Here is a 24009-nt window from a genome sequence, read left to right on the forward strand (position 1 = left end):
AGGAAGCCTTAAAACTCTTTGTTATAGCTTTTAACTTTATTTCTACGTGTCCTAAGTCTTATCTCTAATGTACCTCACAGTAAACATTGATTTTGGCTATTATGTTTCTTGCAAACCATTACTTTTTCACATTCTATCGGTTAATTAAGGATGAAAAGCCCCTCAGTAAAGTCAACTTCTATCCATTGACTGAGGGTCTCACTTAGTAGGTAGTAGAGGGCTACACATAATAGGTACTTTTTAATATAAAAGTTTATGCTTGAAATAATTTTATAAATAATTATCTTTGTTTAAGTATCTACTGTATACCAGGAACTGTGTGACACTCTTAGCATATTACATCAGGCCCTCACAATAATTTTTCAAATGAGTTGCCATTATTTTCATTTTATAAATGAGGGATTAAAGGTAAGAATATTTAAAAGAATTCCCCCAAATCACATAATAACTAAGAAGAGTTGGACCCAAAATCTAGGTTGAATTCTCCATACATGATTCTTCCTTCATGGTTGCCACATTTGTTTTCCTATGAGTTTAAAAATTACTTAGCATTTCATTTATCCAGCAGTTAGACTTTTATTCTCAATAAACATAAGCAACTCATGGGAAGCCAATACAAAATAAATAAAGCAAAATACCTGTAATTGCTGAGAGCACCAATTTATTTAATGTTTTTAACAATACTTTGCAGTCACTTTCAGCCTACAACCTGTAGGTCTTATACTTCATATAGAATATGCAGCAAATTTGACTACATAGTTACGGGAGGCAACATAGTAGAAACTGTTGCAAAAAGTCACTACACTCTATCAGTGAAGAATCAAGAACCATACACCTCGGCAGCTAAACGATCCAGGGCCATTTACTAACCGCACAGATAGTTCTATACCTCTTCTTAATAGTGAAGTCATTCCTTGTTAAATAAACTACATTATAGTAATTTGTAACATCATGTCATTTTTCTGTTTTATTGACTCATTTGTCGAAAAGAGCTATATAAAATAGCCTCCCTAGGTTACTTTAGTGAGTTGTTCTTCCTACATACATGTTTAGAGGTTTTAGCTGAAATAGATATTATATGGAGGATATTTAACAGCACCTCATAAACATACATTGCTTAATTCAAACTGGTCTCTTGAAATATCTTAAGCTCTTGAATTGCTTAATTTCTCAGAGACTGATTTAGTTGGTAGGTATATTTCAAAGCCTATATTGAAATTTAATGCAACAATCATTTGTTAACTTGTAGAAAACATGCAAAATTATTTTAATATCCGTGTTTACAGATTCAAATACAGTTTTTTGTTTTTTCTACATTAATATTTCCAAAATTGGGATACGTTTTACAACTTTATTTACATTTTCTCTGAAAAGTTGTTTAGAAAAATTTTTTAATGCTTATTTTATTTTTTGAGAGAGAGACAGGGCATGAGTTGGGGAGGAGCGGAGAGAGAGGGAAACACAGAATCCGAATCAGGCTCTAGGCTCTGAGCTGTGAGCACAGAGCCCCATGCGGTGCTAGAACTCACAAGCCATGAGATTATGACCTGAGCCGAAGTCCAACACTTAAACGACTGAGCCACCCAGGAGCCTCTGAAAAGTAGTTTTAAATTCGTGATAAAATCTTTCAGGAAAATACATATGAAGATGTCCATTTTAGTATTATGAAAACAAAAATTGTAAACAAGCCATACCATCAATATGGGAGTGGTTACATTATAGTAAATTCATACAATAGGATTCTATACAAAAACTGTACCATCATATAAAGATAGCCAACATGGATTGTTAAATGTGATGTCTAGTAAGGTTAAAATGTGCAAGGCAAATAGAGGTCTGTTATTTCTTCTTAAATACTTAGGCTACAATCCTTGCAGCTGGATGAAACTGCCCTCTATTATATAACAAAAGCCTGTGATTAGACATTTTCTCCCTTGAATAAATGCTACTATTAAAAAAGACACAACTAAATCATTTAGCTGGCGAAAAAACCAATTATACAAATGGAAAAACATCAACTTATTATAAAATATGATAAAGGAATTGCTATTAATTCTGTGATTTAAATAAATCTTGGCCCCCCAAAACTTATAAACTTAATTTTTTAGAATAGAAAAGGAACCTCTATAATCACACTCCCCATCAGGGTAACCACCAGCTCTATATGGCTCTTGAGCATTTGAAATGTGGCCAGTCCAAACTGAGGTGTCCTGTAGGTATAAAATACAAACTGAAGACTTAGTGGAAAAAAAAAAATATATATATATATATATATAATATTTCATTAATAATTAATGATTTAAAAAATATTAATTATATGTTGAAATAATATTTAGGACATATTAGCTTAAATAAAATATATTACTCAAATTAATTTTGCCTGTTTATTTTTACTTTTTTGCAGTGGGACTAGAAAATTTTAAATTACATATATGCTGACATTTTATTTCTATTTTACAGTATGGCTCTATAACCTAGGTTTCTTAGAGACTCAAAAACTTCAAAGGTCTCTTTTCTGGTAAAACTGAGAAGAAATGGGGCGCCTGGGTGCCTCAGTTGGTTAAGTGTCCGACTTCGGCTCAGGTCACGATCTCATGGTCCGAGGGTTTGAGACCCGTGTCGTGCTCTGTGCTGACAGCTCAGAGCCTGGAGCCTGCTTCAGATTCTGTGTCTCCCTCTCTCTCTCTGCTCCTCCCCTCGTTCATGCTCTGTCTCTCTCTGTCTCAAAAATAAATAAACATTTAAAAAAAAAAAACTGAGAAGAGATTAGTGAGGGACCACTTATTTCTTTATCACACTCCTTTGGACTTTAAAAAAAAAATTTGTGATCAGAACAACAGCCACAAAATATCCAAATTTACATGAGCAAATCTTCCTCTGGGAGCTCATCTTTCTATCATCATGCAGTTATGTTAGTAAACAACAATACAGGTGTGGTTTCCCTGACTTTCTAGCTCATACTCCCTGTTACAGTGAAAAGGACCTATCTTTTTATGACTGTCACCTGCTGCTTCCAGTGGTGAATTCCTGACTTAACTTTCCTAAAGGGCCACATCATTTTTTTCTCCATGGGTATTTTAAACAACATTGGGTATTGAAAATATGACTACACTTTCACACAGTTGTTTCTTGCATAAAGGTTTACTCAAATAACCCTGGAAGCAAGTCAAAGGGCAGTAGGTATGATACCATTTATTAGTTTGGGGCACTTCCCTTCTATTCTTAATTTCTTGTGTGTTTTTATCACAAAAGGGTGATGAATATTTTCAAATGCTTATTCTGCATCTATTAAAATGATCAGGTAGACTTTGTCTTTTGTGAATCTGGTGTATTATATTAAATAATCTTCAAATGTTAAAACAACCTTGCATTCCTATAATAAATTCCATTTGATCATGGAATATAATTCTTTTTATATGTTGTTGGATTTGACTTGCTAACATTTTGAGAAATTTTATTTATTTTTTTTTTTTACAATTCCTGACATCTTTTTGAAAGATATTTTTATGGATAAAGAATTCCTAGTTGGAAATTTTTCTTTCATATTTTAAAGATATAGTTTTATTATATTCTGGCTTGCATAGTTTCTGATAGTATAATTTTCTTTTCTTTCTTTATTTACTTTTTAAAATGTCCATTTATTCATTTATGTATTTATTGTATAATATACTTTTGTTTCTCTATAAATTATGTTTGTCTTTTCTCTGCTTCTTTCAAACTTCTCTAATTAGGCTTGATTTTTAGCCTATGCCTATGATATGTCTAAATGTGTTTTTTTGTTTTTTGTTTTTTGTTTTTTTGTATTTATCTTGCTTGGCATTTTCTGAGATTATTGCTTATGTGGTTCTACATCTTTTATTAATTTTGTAAAATCTATGACCATTATATCTGCAAATAATCTTCCAGCTCATTGTCTCTCCCAGGTACCTCAGTTATATATATGCTAGAACATTTAATACTAATTTTCAGACACTGTATGTGAATGTATATTGCAGACCAATCTATTTACACCTGGAAGTGATGATACTTCTATCTGATTGTTAGTCTAGTTTTGTCAATGTTGACAGGGGTAGAGTTGGATTTGGGTTTTGTTTTTGCTCCATTTGTCTTTTGTGAAGCATGTGCTTAAAATTCTAATGGGAATTAAAGCCTCGTGTGCTTTGTCTGAAACCTGGGGTGCTTGAGAGTCTTTTGACAGTATTACTACTCTACTCTCAGCTTTCATCAGGGGTCCAGTATGCCTGTACCACAGATGGGGCTTCCTTCTGCTCTTCTGACCCACCTATATTGGTGCAGTGTCATTGCTTTTTTATTCATGCAAAGCTCATACTGGAAGCAGGTTCCTCTGGACCAGTCCCAGTCCTAGGCCCTGAGTGCCTGAGCCTCAAAGGTTGGACTTTGCCTTGTTTTGGTGGCAGGTCTTGGGAAGGGATGATGTTCCTGCCACTCTGTCTTTGTCAGATGGCTTGTATTTCTACCCTTCCCTCTGGTTGCTGCCAACCTTTGGGTTGATCATAGAACAGGATGTTTTCCTGCCTCTCTTTCAATGGCAAATGGTTTTTGCTCTGCTTCTCTCGCTTTGCAAGTGATTAGGGGGCAAGAGAGTTTCCTGCCTCAATTCTAAAGGCTGAGCTGCTTCTGCTTTGCTTGTTAAAAGGCTCAGGAGCACAGCACTTTGGAGTAGGAAGATCAGGAAGAGTCCTTGTTTCTTCCTCATTGTCAGCCTATCACTACCAAATGCATTCCTCATTAAGGAGGTCAAGCATCCAGCTTTGGCTCAGGTCATAATCTTGCAGTTCATTAGTTCAAGCCCTGCATCGGGCTCTGTACTGAGAGCTCAGAGCCTGGAGCCTGCTTTGGATTCTGTGTCTCCCTCTCTCTACCCCTCACCCACTCACACTCTGTCTCTCTCTCTCTCTCTCATAAATAAATAATCATTAAAAAATTAAAAAAAAAAAAGGAGGACTCTCCTGCTCTCTCAGATGGCAAATATCTAATAAGAGGGTGTGGATTCCTCTTGACTCTGAGGTTCCTAGGGTTTCTAAACCATTATCTAGTCCTTATAGTCCTCACTTGTCCTTTAAAAGTTAATTAAAATTTTCAATATGTTTTTAAATTTTCTTTTATGGTTGCTACCTCCTCCTTCTGTGTTCTGCCAAAGCTGAAAGAGTCTGTGTGTCCCATTCTTCTTCCTAGGGGTTTGTTACCCTTTGGAAGCAATTCACCTCGTTGCTTTGCAAATGTAGCTCTCCAGTGGGTTTAAAAAAGTGATAATTTTTTTTTAATTTTTTTTCAACGTTTTTTATTTATTTTTGGGACAGAGAGAGACAGACAGAGCATGAACGGGGGACGGGCAGAGAGAGAGGGAGACACAGAATCGGAAACAGGCTCCAGGCTCCGAGCCATCAGCCCATAGCCTGACGCGGGGCTCGAACTCACAGACCGTGAGATCGTGACCTGGCTGAAGTCGGACGCTCAACCGACTGCGCCACCCAGGCGCCCCAAAAAGTGATAATTTTTTATATAATCCAGATTTTTTTTCTTGGTTGTTATGTTGTTATTGTCTTGGTTATTATGTTGTTGTTTTCTTGGTTATTATTGTTATTAGAGTCAGGTACATTCTGTTTGGCTCTGTATATTCTGGGTAGAAGCAAAAGTCTTAGAATCATTTCTTTTGATCAAAGCCATCTTTTTCCCTCTGCTCTCAGGCAGTGCCCAGTCAGGTACTAAAGCACGAGAGTAGGAGTCCCCTGGCTTTCCACCCTCCAAGGCATGTTGTTTCCTTTATGCTTATTAATGTCATGAAGCAATGTGAGGGTGAACCCTAGTTGAATATGATGAATATGGAAAGACTAAGGTATTTTTCCTACTTTTGTAGTGACCACATGTTTGACAAAGTAGGTCTCCTAATAAGGGCAAAATAACATTTCCACGTACTGATGGGCATATAGTGAGGCAAGATGAGGACTCAGGTTGGAGGTGGGGTCTGTGGTACCCTCCTCCCCAGCACTTCTCAGTGTGTTTTTTCTCTTGGTCTACCAGCCCTAGCACTTACTAGCAGCTCAAAATTTTTTTGAAGATCTGTATTGTTTTTGGTGACACAATGTCTAATCCATTGGAGGGAAGCTAGTTTCATTTTTCCTATAAAGTCACCCCGCCCATATATATGGCCTGAATAATTAATATTTGTGCCTGAGAAAAGGAAGACAATAAGAAGACGAATTTTCACCATAAAAACATACAAGTTTCACATTCTGCTACTAGTCTCCTATATTCTTTCTTTTCAGTAAAATTGTTGTACCTAAGAAGGTGAATGACACGGGGTCCCATCCCACTATTTAGGGAGGAAAATAATAATCCTTTCTGTTCTTGGCTAAGGATAGTTTCTAGGACAATAATTTATATATGTAAAACACTTTACTTAGGCACATTCATTGGAATATTGTTTTATGATCTTTGCTGGTTTCTCCGAATATGATAGAAGTGTCTTTTTTCATGTCTCTGATTTCTCCTGGTCCTTCAACACTTTGCAAGCTGTTTCTAGTGAGACCATCCAGTTCAAAAAACATTACAGTAAGGTAAGTCTGGGGGAATTTGGGGGACAGTTCTGATATCGCATCACTGCACATTTCTCTTTCCTTGCTTCCTAATAAAAAGTACTAAATCCACTAGAGTTACTCTGGCGCCCCCTGTTCGTGCTGGCAATGATCAGAATCTAGTCATAGTAGCTTCCTCCCCCCCACCCCCACCCCCCCCTCACCCCTTCACCACGTGGAAGCAGAGAAGGAAACAGCCTTGGAAGTTCTCTCTGGGCAACTGTCACCCTTACAGGGACGTTTGCCTTCTGCTCAAGGAGAAACGTTCCCTCTGGAGGCCTGGGCTGCAGGTGCCTCCGGTGGCCCCCAGTTCCCTGACGTCGGGCCGGCCGGCGTTTTGGTGGAGCAGGTGGAGCAGGCCGCGCCTGGAAACCGCAGGGCACACCTCCTCTAGCCCGGCGCCGCCCTCTGTGAACCAAGACCCCGGCCTCCGCAGGCCACAGTCCCATGCAGGACGCCCGAGTAGACATGGGGCCCCAGGCTTCCCCGGCCCAGATTTCTGAGGACACCTTGGCCGAGGAGGCCGGGAACGCCACGAAAAGAACCCTGCCATCAGGGGACGGCCTGATCAAGTTCCACGGTTTCCCACAACAGGGGAACGATCAGGCTGTGGCCAGGCCCGCCCTTAGGAAGAAAACACGAGAAGGGAAAGAAAGTTTGGAAAGGCCTTGTGGCTTGGGCTGTATAGTTATTCCCAGCTGTCAGCGTTTCAACAACATCCAGTGCTTCCTGGTTTTCTTCTGCATCCTGGTCGTCTCTCAAGGTGAGCCTGAGCGAGGGTGGCGGTCGTTGTGGTGAGGGCTGTGGCGGGGTGCCTCAGGGTTGCTGAGGTGGGGGAGGCGGGGGACAAGTGGGGGAGAGGACTCTGTGTGGTGACCAGCTTGAGGCAGCTGTACTCTCACGTTTTCAAGGTACGTCTGGAATAAAAACAGGTGAAAGGGCCCATTACTTGGGGTTTGTACACCTGTCATTGCTTCACCTCTGCAGGCACCTGGTGACGCAGTCTGCCTAACACAGTGTGTGTGACAGGGGCCCGGCCTCCAGCTAGCCGCTGGAGGGAGGGTAGTGCTGAGCCATTTGATGTTTGGTCACCAACTCTGAGAAGTTCAGGGCTCAATTACTTGAGGGATTAAAGTAAACCTGAAAACTGTGGCCACTGGTGTGTTCCTGCTTGTGCTCACAATTTTGAGACACATACTGGCCGAGCAGCTCCCCGCCTGGAGTTTGTTTCCTCATGTGTGAATTGAGGAGGTGAAGTGGGACCTCAAATAATCTATATCAGAGAACCCAAACTGGAACGTGTTTATCTTGGAGGGAACAGTTTAACAAAGAATGTGAATTTGAATGCCTTTTGGGGGGGTATGCATTCTTACTTGGCCACAGTTATCACCCCGCCCATTATTTAGATTCATAGCCTGTTTACACTGACGGCATTGAACTTTGCCAAAAATGATCCCCTTTTGCTCTAAAATGTTATGTCTAAGTAAGTGCAATAAAAAGGCTGTATATGATAAGAATCACAAGAAGCACACATAAATAGTGATCAGTTTGTCTTGATTTTATTAAAGTAGTTTCTTGGGAAGAGGCATTTGAATTGTGCCTTGATAAAAGAGTACAGTTCTGATAGCTGGGATGTAGTTGAGGAGTATTTATTGTAAAAGGAAATCAATGAATGAATTTTTTGAAAAATAAACACTCAGATATAGAAAAGCCTTGTTCTAGACTGTTAAGTGACAAGTTTGGTTTGGATGATGGTTTCACCTAAGCACCAAAAGGAGTAATTATATTTATTTTATTCATTGTGTCTCCCCAGGACTTAATTATAGTGACTAAGTTAGAAAATACACTCAATAAATATGTATTGACTGCATAAATCAATAAAAAGAAGAAGGAAAAGACAGATTGTCACCACATTAAGTTCTTTAAATACCAGACCGAGAATTTTGAAAGGATACTAAAAGGTGTTTGTTTGTTTGTATTTATTTATTTATTTATTTATTTAAATGTTTATTTTGAGAGAGAGAGAGAGAGACAGACCACAAGGGGTGGGGGGAGGGGAGTGGCAGAGAGAGAGGAAGACACAGAATCTGAAGCAGGTTCCAGGCTGTCAGCACAGAGCCCGACGTGGGGCTTGAACTCACGAACCGTGAGATCATGACCTGAGCTGAAGTCAGACGCTTAACCGACTGAGCCACCCAGGCACCCCAAAAGGCATTTATTTTTTATTAATGTGCTAGGTGATGAGTAAGAAGCTTTACAGGTATTAACTCACTAAATAGAATCTTCTTATTAGGCTAGTAAGGAAGAGCCATTGGAGGTTTTTGAGCAACTGGTTTACAGTGAATATTTTTAGCTCCACTACTCATTAATGACTTCATACAGGTTATTAGCTCAGTTGGGTATAACGTTGAGGTTTCCATTCATAAAATGATATATCTCTGCATGTATATTTATCAGTTGATCTATTTCTTATTTATTGTTACATTTTAAACAATTTTTAAAATAATTTCAAACATGCAGAAAGGGTGCAAAGTGATACAAAGAATTCCTATGGCTCATACACCCAGATTTTCTAGTTGTTTACGTTTTACCACATTTGTTGCTTCACTTTTTCTCTGTACCTACAGACTTTTTTCAGACACGGTACCCCATTACTGCTAAATACTTCAGTGTAAATTTTCCCGAAGTGAGGACACTGTTCTATATAACCAGTATACACCCTTTTCAGTCAGGAATATAAGTGCAACACTATCATCAAATTAGGAATTGGTGGTGCCAGTCAGATAACGCCAACTGCCTCAATATGCCTCAACTGCCACGAACATTTTTAGACATTAATCTGCAGCAATTACTCATTTTTTCCCTCTTATGTCCACACAAGTCTTAAAGTATATGGATCTTTCATTCTGTATGTTGAACTTCAACCTAGTTATGTTTGATGTCTCCTTATAACCAGACTCAGGCCATGCCTGCCTGATTGGATCCAGGCTGTTATGAAATTGGTATCAGGTGTAGTCCCAGAAGATCTACCCATAAAGATGGGATTTTTTAGGACTGGTTTTATTATTCCTTTCGTCTTGAGGGAAGTTCTGAGCTGTTTGACAGTGGAAGATAGGTAGTCATTTTTGGTATGTGATGGCATTATAATGAATCAAGCTATCACTTGTGTTTGATTGGGATGAAGTACGAGTTGAAGTATGTTATCTTAAAAGCCCAAGTGTCTCTACACTTTACTTTGTGGAAGTGATAATGACCATAAGGATTCTGGTGTAGGATGGACTCTTGAGTGCCCTTAAAAAGTGCACTTATGAAGGGAAAATGACAAACTCATATCTGATAACTCTCAGCTCAAGTCCTGGTCTGAGAATTCTAGAGCTCCCATCACATCCCTAAAATAAGTTCTCATTTCTTTGAACTGCAGAGCTTGTATTTTTGGAAATCAAATACAGAATTTAAGTGTATGGGCCTATGGGTTATAATGCCAGTGTAATGCACAATCTTGTCAGGTTTGTCCTGCATCTTCTCCTCTGTTACATTTCCAAGAAGAGTTGTTAATTTTTTAGTCTGTTCAGTTTATTGCCTGTTAGGACAGAGTGGTGACTTCCAAGCTCCTTACATGTAGAACTGTTACAGTATGAATTGTAATTGAACCAGGACTTATAAGTTTTTGTGTGGACATATATTTTCATTTCTGTGGCTTTTATGCCTGGAAGTGAAATTGATGTATCCTGTGATAACTCTTTGATTCACTTTTTAAGTATGCTATAGGTTTTTCACATGTGTGCTTTATTGGTTTGACGAAGTTGCTTTCTATTCCTAGTTCATTGAGTATTTTTATTATGAAAGTGTTTTGGATTTTGCTATATGCTTTTTTTTTTTTTGATGTTTGTGTGGGTTTTGTCCTTTATTATATTAATCTAGTGAATCACATTGATTCATTTTCATATATTGGAATGAAATTAAGAAACACTATGATTTTGCACATTTAAATTGGGTGAAGCATTCAAAATAATTGTACACAGAGACAATTTACTTGAGGAGTTTTGTCTTGTAAAGTATTAGTAAAAAATTCTCTGAATGGAGTATTTTGACTAAAATATTTCAGTACAAAAAAAAAGAACTTCGAACATTATTTAGTAGTGTTTTCTTTAGATAGTTACGCACCTGTAGAGAGTGTTTTCTCAAAATATGATCTACAGTGAACAGTCTTTTGGAGCTTTATATTAAGTAACAATTATTTTTGAGGTCTCTAAGACCTCATTCAGGCTGAATGATTCACTAGAAGGATGTGGACTCAGAGAAAGATGTTATCCTCATGGTTATGACTTATCCTCATGGTTACAATAAAAGGATACAGATTAAAATCAGTAAAGACACATGGGACAAAATCCATAAGAGACCAGGCCCAAGCTTCCATGTGTCCTTTCCCAGTGGAATTGCATGGCCATGCTTAATTTTTCCAGCAACGATGTATGATAACACATGCAAAGAGTTGTCAAAAAAGGAAGCTTATGTGAGCCTTAGTGTCCAAGTTTTGGGGAAGTATTACTCATGTAAGCATACAGCATCAGTGTGACTGACCTGAACTACTCAGACTCCATTACCCCACTCCTACACACACAACAAAACATGCATTCTCCAGAAATTATATTGTTAGCATAAATTATCTGATCAAACTGGTACAGCATGGCCCAAGGCCTCAGGCATACAACAACAGATGTTCACCTTAAATTACCTTATTAATATAAACTTTTTTACTGGTTCTGTGTGGCCCCAGGCCTCGGGTGTAATAAAGCACTCTTAACAGGCAGCATATTACAAGCGTTCAGAGTCCTTTTCCAGGAGCCAATCAAAGGCCAGTTTTGAAGACAGGCATTTTTTTGAGCAACCACGGCCTGCTGAGTTAACCCTGTACTACAAAACTATACAAAGCAACTTGAATGAATTGCTGCTAATTTCATGAGAACAGTTAAACAAAAGATCGTATTAAAAATATATTCTCCAAAAAATATGAATAACATTTTATTAGAGACAAGTATGGCTAAGAAGTTAAAGTATGTGAGTGCATATCAAGAGTCATATTCTTTTATTTCGTAAAAGTTATATATAATATAAAGTTTTGAAAAGTTTTAAAATAAACTTTTAGCTTCACCAATGTAATAAAACTAATTTGTCCGTAAATTACAATGTGAATTGTAATTGAACCAGGAAAAAAAAACAAACAAACTGTGAGAGCAGGAGGGTGGTGCAGTGAGAGAGGGGGAGAGAGAGAATCTCAAGCAGGCTCCATGCTGTCAGTGCAGAGCCTGATGGGGCTGGGGGTGGGGGAGAGGGGGAACTTGATCTTAGGAACTGTGAGATCATGACCTGAGCTGAAATCAAGAGTTGGACACTTAATCAACAGAACCATCCAGGCACCTCTAGAACTTTTGACTACAAAGATTCTAGGGTTGACTGATTGCTTCTGATTGTTCTAGAAAGTTTACAGAAAGAAAATGAGAAGTTTAGGGCATGATTAGGGAAATGTGTCAGCTTCTCTGATGGTTCTATGAGAATCTCATCACTTATAGTGACACACTGCATATTTTGATCATTTCCAACCCCGAATTACAGCGTAAGTTCAATTCACAGATTTATCAGATCACTTTTGTCAGAGTTAAGACATTGATTGTGGAAAAGCAGAACCCTAAGATTTGGGATCAAGGCATTTGGGGAATTGAATGAGTGTGAGGACCATAAATCCCCAAATCCTGAACTTCCTTTCCCAGTAGGAGCAAATATTTCTCCTATGTCTGAAGAAAAATCAATTACTTGCTTGAAAATATTAACCTTACCTCACCCAAGTGAAGGGAGTGCTGGTTGCCCTTATGATCTACCCCACCACCCCTTACTGTTGCCTGTACCATAACTAGAATTAGATCCCAGCCTTCATAGAATGACTAACATAAAATCAAACCTGGGAGATAATATACACCAAAAATTTCCCTGCCAGTTCAGTGACGTGTCTAGGGAATGATTGGTTTGGAGTGTGAGGGCTACCTCTTCTAAAGTGAAGGAAAGTTTCTTCACTTGTTCTACTCACTATTAAGAAACATAACCTTTAGTGAACCTATGGTTTTTTGAAGGTGGAAATATGTTATGGTAGATAGTCACACTGTAGCTCCACTCAGGGGAGGCCCTAAAAAAAGTAGAGGAAAAAGGAAATATTCCCAGCGGGCAGAACATTAAGAAGTATATCTGGTTATCTATATTGCCTAGAATGGCATGCTGCCATTGCCTAATGGTTTCACCATTTGGTAACTAGAGGAGAACTGGGAAAGTGTTATGTCTACTTAAATGGGCATAGTTCTCCTTTGTGGATGTTCACCAAAGAAATCCATTACAGAGAAAGCGTTCAACAATGAGATAGATAACCATACTGTGAAATTAGCCAGCCGCTTTCCCCAGTCATTGCATGTCTTGTTCAGTGGGCTCATATTTATAGTGGCAACTGCGTCAAGAATGGAGGTTATGAAAGAGCTGGATGCATAATTTATCTTGACCATCATTGATATGGCTATTGCACTTATTGAATGCCTTATATACTGTCATGATCACTTATTATCACATTGCTTTAAATGAAGGAACTCATTTTATAGGAGAAGAAATGTATCAGGATGTTCATGTTCATGGAATTCACTGATCTTACTACATATTTCCATAACCCAAAACTCTTGGCCTTATAGATGATTATAATGTCCTATAGAGGACTCAGGTAAGGTCCAGCTAGGAGACAACAATAAAAAAATGGAGATGCTGTCCTGTAGGGTGAGGCATATGCTTTGAGATAGCAGCCTACACATGTCATGCGTGATCAAGAAGTACAAGAGGGGGTGAATAGTGGAAGAAGGGGATTATAAATATCAACTGTGTTTGCATAACTATTTAGAGAAATAAAAACAACAATGATGCATTTTTCTCTCATTTGTTTTATGTGTACACAAACATATATACATTTGTGTGTGTGTGTGTGTGTGTGTGTGTGTGTATGTGTGTGTATTCCAATATTTTTCTTTTTCCCTTTTTATTTGATCAAAGAGTATTATGGGAGATAATGTTGCAAATTTATCTCTAGGTTACAGAATATCCCTGAGAAGGAAAATTAATATCCCAACACCAGAGTTGGACATAGTTACTGACAGGACATTTCTTGCTTTGGACATTATTCCCCTTGGCCACATCTAAAATGAGAGTTGAGGAAAATTCTTCTCTTTGATGCAGCAACATTTTTATACCTTGTTTCCTCCTGGTCTTGCTCTTTTAAACTGTTGTTGCTCTAAGTTTGACTTATGGTTTCTTTTTCAATGTAATTCCCTTGCAAATTTAGTTAAGTCTATGATGTCTTTGATTAGTTATTTATACCTTTTATACCATTTATACCTTTGCAATTTACTTTTTGTATTGAGAAAATCCATTCAGGTTTGCGATTGAACTAGAAGATGGATTCACATTACCTCGAGATATATATGATGACTGGTTGGACTGGGTGTCTCTGCTTTTGAGGGAAAGAGTGAGAACATGTTTGTAAGAATGAGAATTGCAAAATGTTAGGCAGAAACATGATGGTGTCCCTGCTAATTTGGTATGTTAGTTTAAATAGAAGAAAGGTGAAAATATGTCCTGAGTAGTCTAAAGGGTGAGTTCTCAAGTTACTTGTCTGTTGGCCATAAACTTCATCATTCACGGTCTGGACTCATTCCTCTATTTACAAAGGGGACTGGGAGCTTGTAAACTACAATTGTCAGCCTTTCTTTCTCTCTGGCTTCCACTTAGGTGGTGCCAGTGAGAGGCTATGGCAGTAGATTTGCAAAACGGGCAAAGGAAGGCCTCTTTTTTGTTTTTTCCTCTCTGTCTGTGGTGATGTTTTTGGCAAGAGCAGCAATGCTTGGTGAGGAAAAGCCCCTGGATTTATGGTCAGGAATCACTTCAGCTTCATCAGCAGCAACAGTGCTTATGGTTGTAGGTCTGCAACTGCAAGAGCAGCAGAAGCAGTGGGTGGCTGTGAGTTGGCTCTCAAAGCATTATGTGGGTCCTGGCTTCCTGCAAGAGAGGCGGTGACGGCAATTCCAGCTGGAGCAGCAGCAGTGGCCCATGCTCCCGCAACCTCCCTTGGCGTAGGGATCCTGAGTTTTGACAAGTAACTCTTTTCCCTTTTCATTCCAAAAAATGTATTATTTTGGTAACCAATGTCTATATTAATTTATTTTTCTTTCAAATATTTAGCATATTTTTTCCTAGTTGTATACTGAGGGATAGAAAAGCACCCGTAGGATACCATTTATTTAGTGTTCAGGAACATGACAAACAATTCCTGTATTATTCAAGGATATACACATTGTCAAAAAAAAGTGTTTAAAAGGGTCAGAAATGATAAACTTCAAATCTAGGATGTGCGTTATGGAGAGAGAGAGAGGAATATGTTTGGGGAGTACATATTGGGCTTCAAATATTTTGATAATGTTTTATTTCTTGTTCTGGGTAGTAGATAAACATAATTATTAGATTGTTATTTATTCATATTCTATGATTTAAATGAATACATTAAAATAAATATCAGTTGGCACAAAAACAGACACTCAGATCAATGGAACAGAATAGAGAACCCAGAAATGGACCCACAAATGTATGGCCAACTAATCTTTGACAGAGCAGGAAAGAATATCCAGTGGAATAAAGACAGTCTCTTCAGCAAGTGGAAAACTGGACAGCGACATGCAGAAGAATGAACCTGGACCACTTTCTTACACCATACACAAAAATAAACTCAAAATGGCTGAAAGACCTAAATGTAAGGCAGGAAGCCATCAAAATCCTCAAGAAGAAAGCAGGCAAGACCCTCTTTGATCTTGGCCACAGCAACTTCTTACTCAACACATCTTCAGAGGCAAGGGAAACAAAAGCAAAAATGAACTACTGGGACCTCATCAATATAAAAAGCTTCGCACAGCGAAAGAAACAATCAGCAAAACTAAAAGGCAGTCGGCAGAATGGGAGAAGATATTTGCAAACGACATACCAGATAAAGGGTTAGTATCCAAAATCTATAAAGAACTGATCAAACTCAACACCCAAAAAACAAATAATCCAGTGAATAAATGGGCAAAAGACATGAATAGACACTTCTCCAAAGAAGACATCCAGATGGCCAACCGACACATGAAAAAATGCTCAACATCACTCATCATCAGGGAAATACAAATCAAAACCACCATGAGATACCACCTTACACGTGTCAGAATGGCTAACACTAACAACTCGGGCAACAACAGATGTTGGCAAGGATACAGAGAAAGAGGATCTCTTTTGCATTGTTGGTGGGAAAGCAAGCTGGTGCAGCCACTCTGGACAACAGTATGAAAGTTCCTCAAAAAATTAAAAATAGGGGTGTCTGAATGGCTGAGTCGGTTAAGCATCCGACTTCAGCTCAGGTCATGATCTCACAGCTTGTGAGTTTGAGCCCCGCATTGGGCTCTGGGCTGACAGCTCAGGCCCTGGAGCCTGCTTCAGATTCTGTGTCTCCCTCTGTCTGCCCCTCCGCTGCTTGCCCTCTGTCTCTCGCATTGTCTCAAAAATAAATAAACATTAAAAAATTAAAAAAAATTAAATATAGGACTACCCTACGACCCAGCAATTGCACTACTAGGTATTTATCCAAGGGATACAGGTGCGCTGTTTCGAAGGGACAGATGCACCGTAATGTTTATAGCAGCACTATCAACAATAGCCAATGTATGGAAAGAGCACAAATGTCTGTAGATGGATGAATGGATAAAGAAGATGTGGTATATATATATACAATGGAGTATTACTCGGCAATCCAAAAGAATGAAATCTTGCCATTTGCAACTATGTGGATGGAACTGGAGGGTATTATGCTAAGTGAAATGAGTCAGAGAAAGAGAAATATCATATGACTTCACTCATATGAGGACTTTAAGAGACAAAACAGATGAGCATAAGGGAAGGGAAACAAAAATAAACAGGGAGGGGGACAAAACATAAGAGACTCTTAAATATGGAGAACAAACTGAGGGTTACTGGAGGGGTTGTGGGAGGGGGGATGGGCTAAATGGGTAAGGGGCATTAAGGGCAATGTTGAAATCATTGTTGCACTATATGGTAACTAATTTGGATGTAAATTAAAAAAATTAAAACCACTCTAAAAAAAAGGAAAAAAATTCAAAAATAAATACAATAAATATCAGTAAAAAATCACTATTCTTCAGTAAATAGGTACAAAAATTCAGTTATTAAGTATTAGAGGTTAAGGTCTGTTAGCATTTTAGAAAATGGATCGTGTGCTTATAGGGTTAAACAATCAGAATAATGTAAAATAAATTTAATGTAAATTGTTTTGCTTTGTAATGATTATAATGGTGTTCTTTTTTGTCTCTTAAATGCATACTATGGCTTTCTTTTTTTTTTTCTTTTTACATTTTAGGTATTGTGTTTGGTCTTGTAGATCTAAGCATTGACACTTTTCAGAAGGAGAATCATCTGGGGACCAGTGAAAATTTAGTGTTATCTTTGACTTATGATATTTCATCTTGCCTGATAGTACTATTTATATCACACTATGGAGGGAGAGGAAACATACCAAGATGGATTGCATTTTCTTCCTTTTTAGTAGGACTTGGCTCACTTTTTTTTGCTTTTCCATACATTAGTGATGGACGTTATCAATTGAGTGCAGACCCTGAAGGTAAGATTATAAAAGATACAACAAATTACTATTCATTTAAATCATTTCCTCTAGAAATTTAAAATAGACTGTGATATTTGTGTGTACATCCATCCATCTGTATCTATTTATATTACCAAGTTTATTAAGCTAATTAATTATAGCTCCATACTAACATTTATGTGCCTGTCTATCATCTTCTCATGATCAGATACCCTTTCATTTAAGAGATAGGGATAGGAAGAAGAAAGAATATTTTGGGATAATTGTTTATCTTTTGTCAGTTTTCATATATATTACAAATCTCTTGAGAACTTTGGTAATTCCTTATGTCTTCCACAGTATGCTTTAATTAATCCCTTTATTTTGACCTCAACACACATACACACAAGCAGAAATAAGTACATAAATAAACAGAAAAAGAAAGATTACACCTTTTTGAAGGTACTCCTACCATTTCAAAATGGGAGCTGCCCTTCTGCATAGTACTTGGAATCTGAAGAGATTAGTGACTTCTTTACTTTGTTCATTTTTTAATAAGTTTATTCCACAATCTTTTTGCTGTTCCCAGTAGAAGAAGTCTATTTTGAGGTTTCATAGTGCTATTTCTGACACTGTTGTGTTGGGTACTTTATTGTTGTGTATAGTTCTATAAAAATGTTAAAATGAATTTACCCATTTTGACAACTTTAAACTGGACTTTAGCAAGGCATGGTGGAAAAAGCCATGAGGATGTGTCCATGTTTGTATGTATGTGTATATACATGCTTATGATATTTAAAGGTATGCTTATGATGTGTGCTTATACTTTAAATGAATAATATTAAATATAGTTTAATATATACTATATAATTTGTATATTAAATATGTTGATATATCATCAGTATGTGAACTATATAACATTCACATATATTTATTATGTATTTATTACATTTGTACAATGTAAATATGTAGGCTAAATGTATTAATTTGTAGAATATATTTGTAGTATAATTAAGATATATATTTTTTTCCTGGGGACAAAAGTCAGGGGTACCTACCAGATGCCATATTTAAGAGGAACATGTGTGTATGTGTGTTTTGTATGTGTGTGTGTGTGTGTATGTGTGTATGCATATATTTACACATAATTGTGTATATACATGTAATTGTGCCTACACATTTATATGTGGTTTATAATATTTGTATCTTTCCCAATATTCCCACAAATATCCTTTTATAATTGTGTTTTTCAGAGAATATGGTGATTGATTGTAGAATGGCTACATTCAGTGTAAATTAAATGTTAACTAAAAAAAGCATACTGGTGGAAATAGCTTTGTAAAAGGTTAAATATTTCATGAGAGATACTGCATATTTGTTGTATGTGTAACTTTTGACTGATTTAATAAAAAAATTATCTTTTCAAAAGATACTTGCCAAGAAATGAAGATCATCAAGACTTGCAGGAAAGTCTCACCATCATTCCAAGCAAAATACATAGCTTCCTTCATCCTGGGGCAGACTGTGCAGGGAATAGCAGGCATGCCTCTTTATATCCTTGGAAGAGTCTTTATTGACAACAGTGTTGCCACACACTCAGCTGGCATTTATCTAGGCAAGTTGTTTTCCCTCTCTAATATGATTGACCCGTTTTGAATTTTTATTGAGCTTTTATATCTTGGTGTACATGTTGAAGCTGATATGGAAGCGCTAATTATTAGCTCTTATAATAATATTATAATAAATAATAACAGTATGTTTGACCTCAAAATCACATTGAGTTGCCTAATTCTGAGGAGTTGCTTGAGATTTGGAATTGTAGACAAGTCATCTGAAAGTCATCAAACAGATAAAGAAAAATTGGAAAAATACATACTGTCTTAAGTAATAAAATCTATACTCTTTATATGTGTGTCTAATATATATATAATACATATAACATTTATATGTTTTATATATATATGTATATATACATAGTTTGTAATATCAAACTTTATAGGCTGCGTTTCATTTCTCCAGGGAAAAAAAACTCAAATTATTATATTGAATTGCTTGCATAGTTGTATATTTAAGCTTTGGGGACATAGGTGGGAAGCAGCTGCCATCATGTTCGTAAGGAGATAGAAATATTGTTTCATACCTCCTCAGCGCTAGATTCAGTGTTGAAATCGTCATCACCATTGTACTAAGCCTTTTGCATATGTTAACTTACTTCATCTGTTTTGGGGAGCTCAGATATTTTGAAGTTAATGAAAATATAATCTTGTTCATCCCATCAAGAAGAGAAGTGATGTGCTATTTAATTGACTACAATGTAGTACTGTTTCCAGTGTTTTATGTCATGGTATCCTACAATAAATAACCCAGGGGTATATCTCAGAATAATCTGTATTTCCTTATGTTTTAATAGCTCCTGGCCCTGGTAGATCATCTGTCTGGACAGGGTTGTCTACCTATCATATTTTTTTTAAAAATTAGAAATTTAACAAAATATATATTGTGAAGGTGACTTAAGAGAAAATAGCATTTTGCACCAAAATAGTGCTTTTTCCACTGGAAGTAAGGAAAATTATGTCAATAGATTAAAATAGTTGACTTTCATATGCATATTTGATTTTAGAAAAAAATTTGCAGTGATTTATTAGTGTTGGCTGAGGGTGGCAACAAATCTGTTTGTTTTACTTTTGGTTCTAATTGAGATGTACACATACACACTGCAGAAAGAAACTTACTGTATCTCCACCTCCTGCCACCATAGCTGCCAGGGTGAAGGATACAAGCTATCACAAATTAAAGTGAAATCAGGTATATCAAATTTATATTTATATTAAATATAAATATATTTATATCACATTAAATATATAGACTAAATAAGATACAGTGAATTATATAATTAACTTGCCTAAGTTTCTTTATTTATGCATTGGATGAAATACAGGATGGCTAATTTTATGTGTCTGTTTCACTAGATTACGGCAACCATTTATTTGTTTCAACACCAGTATAGACATTTATGCTATATTTTTTAAATGTGACTAACACAGTCAGTAGACTCTGAGTAAAGCAGATTACCCTCCATTATGTTGGTTAGCCTTATCCAATCGGTTGAAGGCTTTCAGAGGAAAGACTTGGGTTTCCCAAAAAAGAAGCAATTCTTTCACCAGACTGCTAGATAGAAACTCTGCCTGAGTTTTTCCAGCCTTCTGGTCTATCTTATGGATTTCAGGCTTAATTATGGACTCACTACTGTAACTTTAACTCTTACCTGGATTTCCAGCCTGCCAGCCTACTCTACAAATTTGGACTTGCCAGGCCTTACAATTGCATGAGCCAATTATTTATAATCTCTCTCTCAATATCCTATTGGTTCTGCTTCTCAGTTCTGCTTCTCATAACTAATAAAGTTAGTTATGAAACTTTCAGAAGTAATCTATTTCAACCATGTAATTTTTATCATGACAGAACTGGCTTATGTAGTTGTTTGATGTTCAGTATTCATTTCATAGGCTTAATGGACGCTTCATTAATACTTGGATATTCTTTGGCTTATGTGATAGGAGCACCCCTTATGAAGGGGGCTGAAAACAATACTTTTCCTATTAGGTAAGTCATTTTATTTCATTTTTTGTTGTTGTTTATGTGATATAAAATATTTATTGGATATGTATAGCCTATAAACATATATTTTTAATTTGTTGTACCATATTTTTAAGAAAAACGTGAATGTGACTGATACGTGTATTTATGTACATATAAATACACTTTTATCTTTATTTGAAATGCAATATATTGTTTGAAAACATTATAAAGACAACCTTATTACTAATTCTGCATATGGTTTTTTTGAAAAATTGTGGAGAAAACAAATGACATAAAATTTATCATTGTAGCCTTTTTTTTTTTAAATTTTTTAACGTTTATTTATTTTTGAGACAGAGAGAGAGACAGAGCATGAATGGGGGAGGGTCAGAGAGAGAGGGAGACACAGAATCTGAAACAGGCTCCAGGCTCTGAGTTGTCAGCACAGAGCCCGACGCGGGGCTCGAGCTCACGGACTGCGAGATCATGACCTGAGCTGAAGTCGGACACCCAACCGACTGAGCCACCCAGGTGCCCCTGTAGCCTTTTTTAAGTGTTTAGTTAGTACAGTAGTGTTAACTATGTGCACACTGTTATGCACCAGTTCACTAGAAATTTTGCATCTTGCAAAACTAAAATTCTATATCCATTGCACAATAACTTCCATTTATCCCCTTCTCTCCAGCCCCTGAAAATCACCATTTTACTTTCTAAGATTTTGGCTACTTCATATGCCTTATATAAGTGGAATTGTGCAGTGTTTGTCTCTTTGTGACTGGCTTATTTCACTTAGCACAATGACCTCAAGGTTATTGAACATATGCCGTGGCATATGCCGGTAAAAATACTTTCTTTTTAAAGCTAAAAAATAGTCAATTGCATGTATATACCACAATATTGCATCTGACAAGGGAGCATATGATAAGACAAAAAATCCCTTTCCCCTCAAAGGGATATCCCATTGTACTGATGACATTTATGGATCATTCTGTGTGGTTTTTTTTTTAAATCAATTTATTTTTTACTGATATTATACACCATCTATATCATAAATTAAATTTCATGCATACATAGGTTTCCTTCTGATCTGTTGTCTCTCTAATCCGTTGTCTGATCTCTCTCTCTATTTTCATGCCAGTACTACAATGTTTTAATAACTACAACTTTATATATGATTTGCTATTTGGTTGGGTAAGTCCTTCCTCAATATTATTCACCAAAAAGCAGGAGCTATTTCTGCAAAATTACTCTTTCAGATAAACTTAATAGTCTCAGGTTACAGTGAAAACATTTTGATTTGAGATACTTGAATTTACTTATCAAATTGGGAATAAATGTCATTTTTCTATGCAAGAATATGGTATATATTGCCCTATTTTCTCTGCTCTTCCTTTGTGCCATTCAATAAAGTCTTAGGAATTTTGTTACTGAAAATATTCCATTAAGCTTATTCCTAGTAATTTATTTTGTTAGTAATGTGCTTGGAATCTTTATATTATTACTTCTTAATCAATTATTTCTAGTAAGAGGAAAATCTGTTAATATATATGGCACCTATTAAATTCTTTGCTTACATTTTCTGACTATTTTCCTCAGTCTTCTTGGTTATCAATTATTTACAGATAGGTAATAATCATATATAGCATAATGCATATGGTTACAATACATAGCTGGATTCAAAAGTAAAAAGAGAAAAAAAATTCTAAATATTTTAATCAGTGAGGAAACACATAATCTTAGTGAAAATCTAGAGTTGAAACTTTCTATGCATACCATGTCCAGATATATATACCTCTCTGATAATGGAACTCAAGATTGCAACCTAATAGTATTGCAAGTCGGAACTTGTATCCCTTAATAATATAACAATGGATAAGGAGTTAGCCCATTAATAAATAAAACTGGGAATATTCTCCACTTTCTGTGAAAGACAGGGCCTATATGCAAGCTCCTCACCATGTCACTGTTGACAAATAGAATTACCTGCGAGAAACCAGCACCTTCAAAACTGTGGTTCTTAACTATGTGGGTTTTGTCCCACAATGGATGGTCAGACAAGGTCTTATGCGTCTGTGGAATTGAAGACAGTGGTAGCTGTATGGTAATGAACGTCTCCAAATCTTCTACCTAAATGATACAAAATAACTTTATAACTATGAAAACTTTCTGCAAGATCATGGCCTTAGCATGACTGAAGACAAATAGTGCTGAAATTGCAAAATGAACAGTGAGTAAAAGAGAAAATCAACACAGGATCCTTCACATTCCCATCCTGCCCTGCTTACTGCAAAGTCTGCCAATGCAGACCAAGAAAAAGCTGCAGGGAAAATGGAAGATAAAGGCTAACAAAGAGTACTATGGGTGATTAGGTATGATCACCAGGAGAGTGATAAACACTCAATCTGAGTTGATTCAGAGAAGGAATTGTAAGAAAGGCATTTCCAAGTGTATGTAATGTGAAGGGTTAGATATCGGATAAAAGGTTAGTTGCACACCTTAAAGGCCAGGCTTGCCCTAAAGGTTGTGCATGATTTAAATGGGCAGGAATGATGTTTAAGGATAGGTAAGAGTTAAAGGGGTAATATTCCAAAAGCATAGCTTCTGTCGACGAAAAAAGTTGAAAAGGAACAAAGAATTACTTGTGCCACCTGAGTGGACATGGGAAAAGAAAGAAAAGAGAAAAAAATTAGAATCTTGTAGGGTAAAAGAAACCTGCATAACTGGAGGAGTCACAATCAGCAAAACAAACAATAGGGACAAATTAACACAAGATGTTCCTCCCTTCCTCCTTCCCTGTCCCTCTCTCTTTCTCTCTGTTTGATTATGGCTTTGTAATGAAATACACAAAGTTGAAATTTTTAATTTTTCTCTGTTAAAGTGTTGAAGACATTGATGATCATCACAAGTGGCTGAGGAGTTGGTGGATTTATTTCGGTTTTGTCTCACTTACTGCATGGATAACATTAATACCATTGTCATGCTTCCCACACAGTGTAGGAGGTGACTGTAAAAATGTAATTCATTAAGTTAAAATACAGTAGGTTCCTTGTCCCACCCCCATTTTCCGTTCTCAGAATATGGCTGAACTACTTTTCTTTTTGTCATGGAGATATGACATATGTTAGTGTTATT

The 24009-nt window shown here is 36.8% G+C and overlaps 1 protein-coding gene across 1 annotated transcript in view; it reads left to right on the forward strand.

Annotated features, from left to right (window-relative positions):
• Nucleotides 1-6812: 6812 nt before the first annotated feature.
• Nucleotides 6813-24009, forward strand: part of LOC125917109 (solute carrier organic anion transporter family member 6A1-like) — a gene marked incomplete at its 3' end in the record, with an annotated part of 28480 nt that continues 11283 nt past the window's right edge. Inside the window, exons 1-5 of the mRNA XM_049623370.1 lie at nucleotides 6813-7359; nucleotides 17077-17337; nucleotides 18728-18913; nucleotides 20805-20901; nucleotides 23756-23877. Of these exons, the coding sequence (XP_049479327.1) occupies nucleotides 7044-7359; nucleotides 17077-17337; nucleotides 18728-18913; nucleotides 20805-20901; nucleotides 23756-23877 (982 nt within the window). The remainder of the gene's footprint in view (nucleotides 7360-17076; nucleotides 17338-18727; nucleotides 18914-20804; nucleotides 20902-23755; nucleotides 23878-24009) is intronic.

The sequence above is a fragment of the Panthera uncia genome, unplaced genomic scaffold, assembly GCF_023721935.1.
Source record: "Panthera uncia isolate 11264 unplaced genomic scaffold, Puncia_PCG_1.0 HiC_scaffold_1494, whole genome shotgun sequence".
Lineage (NCBI taxonomy): Eukaryota > Metazoa > Chordata > Mammalia > Carnivora > Felidae > Panthera > Panthera uncia.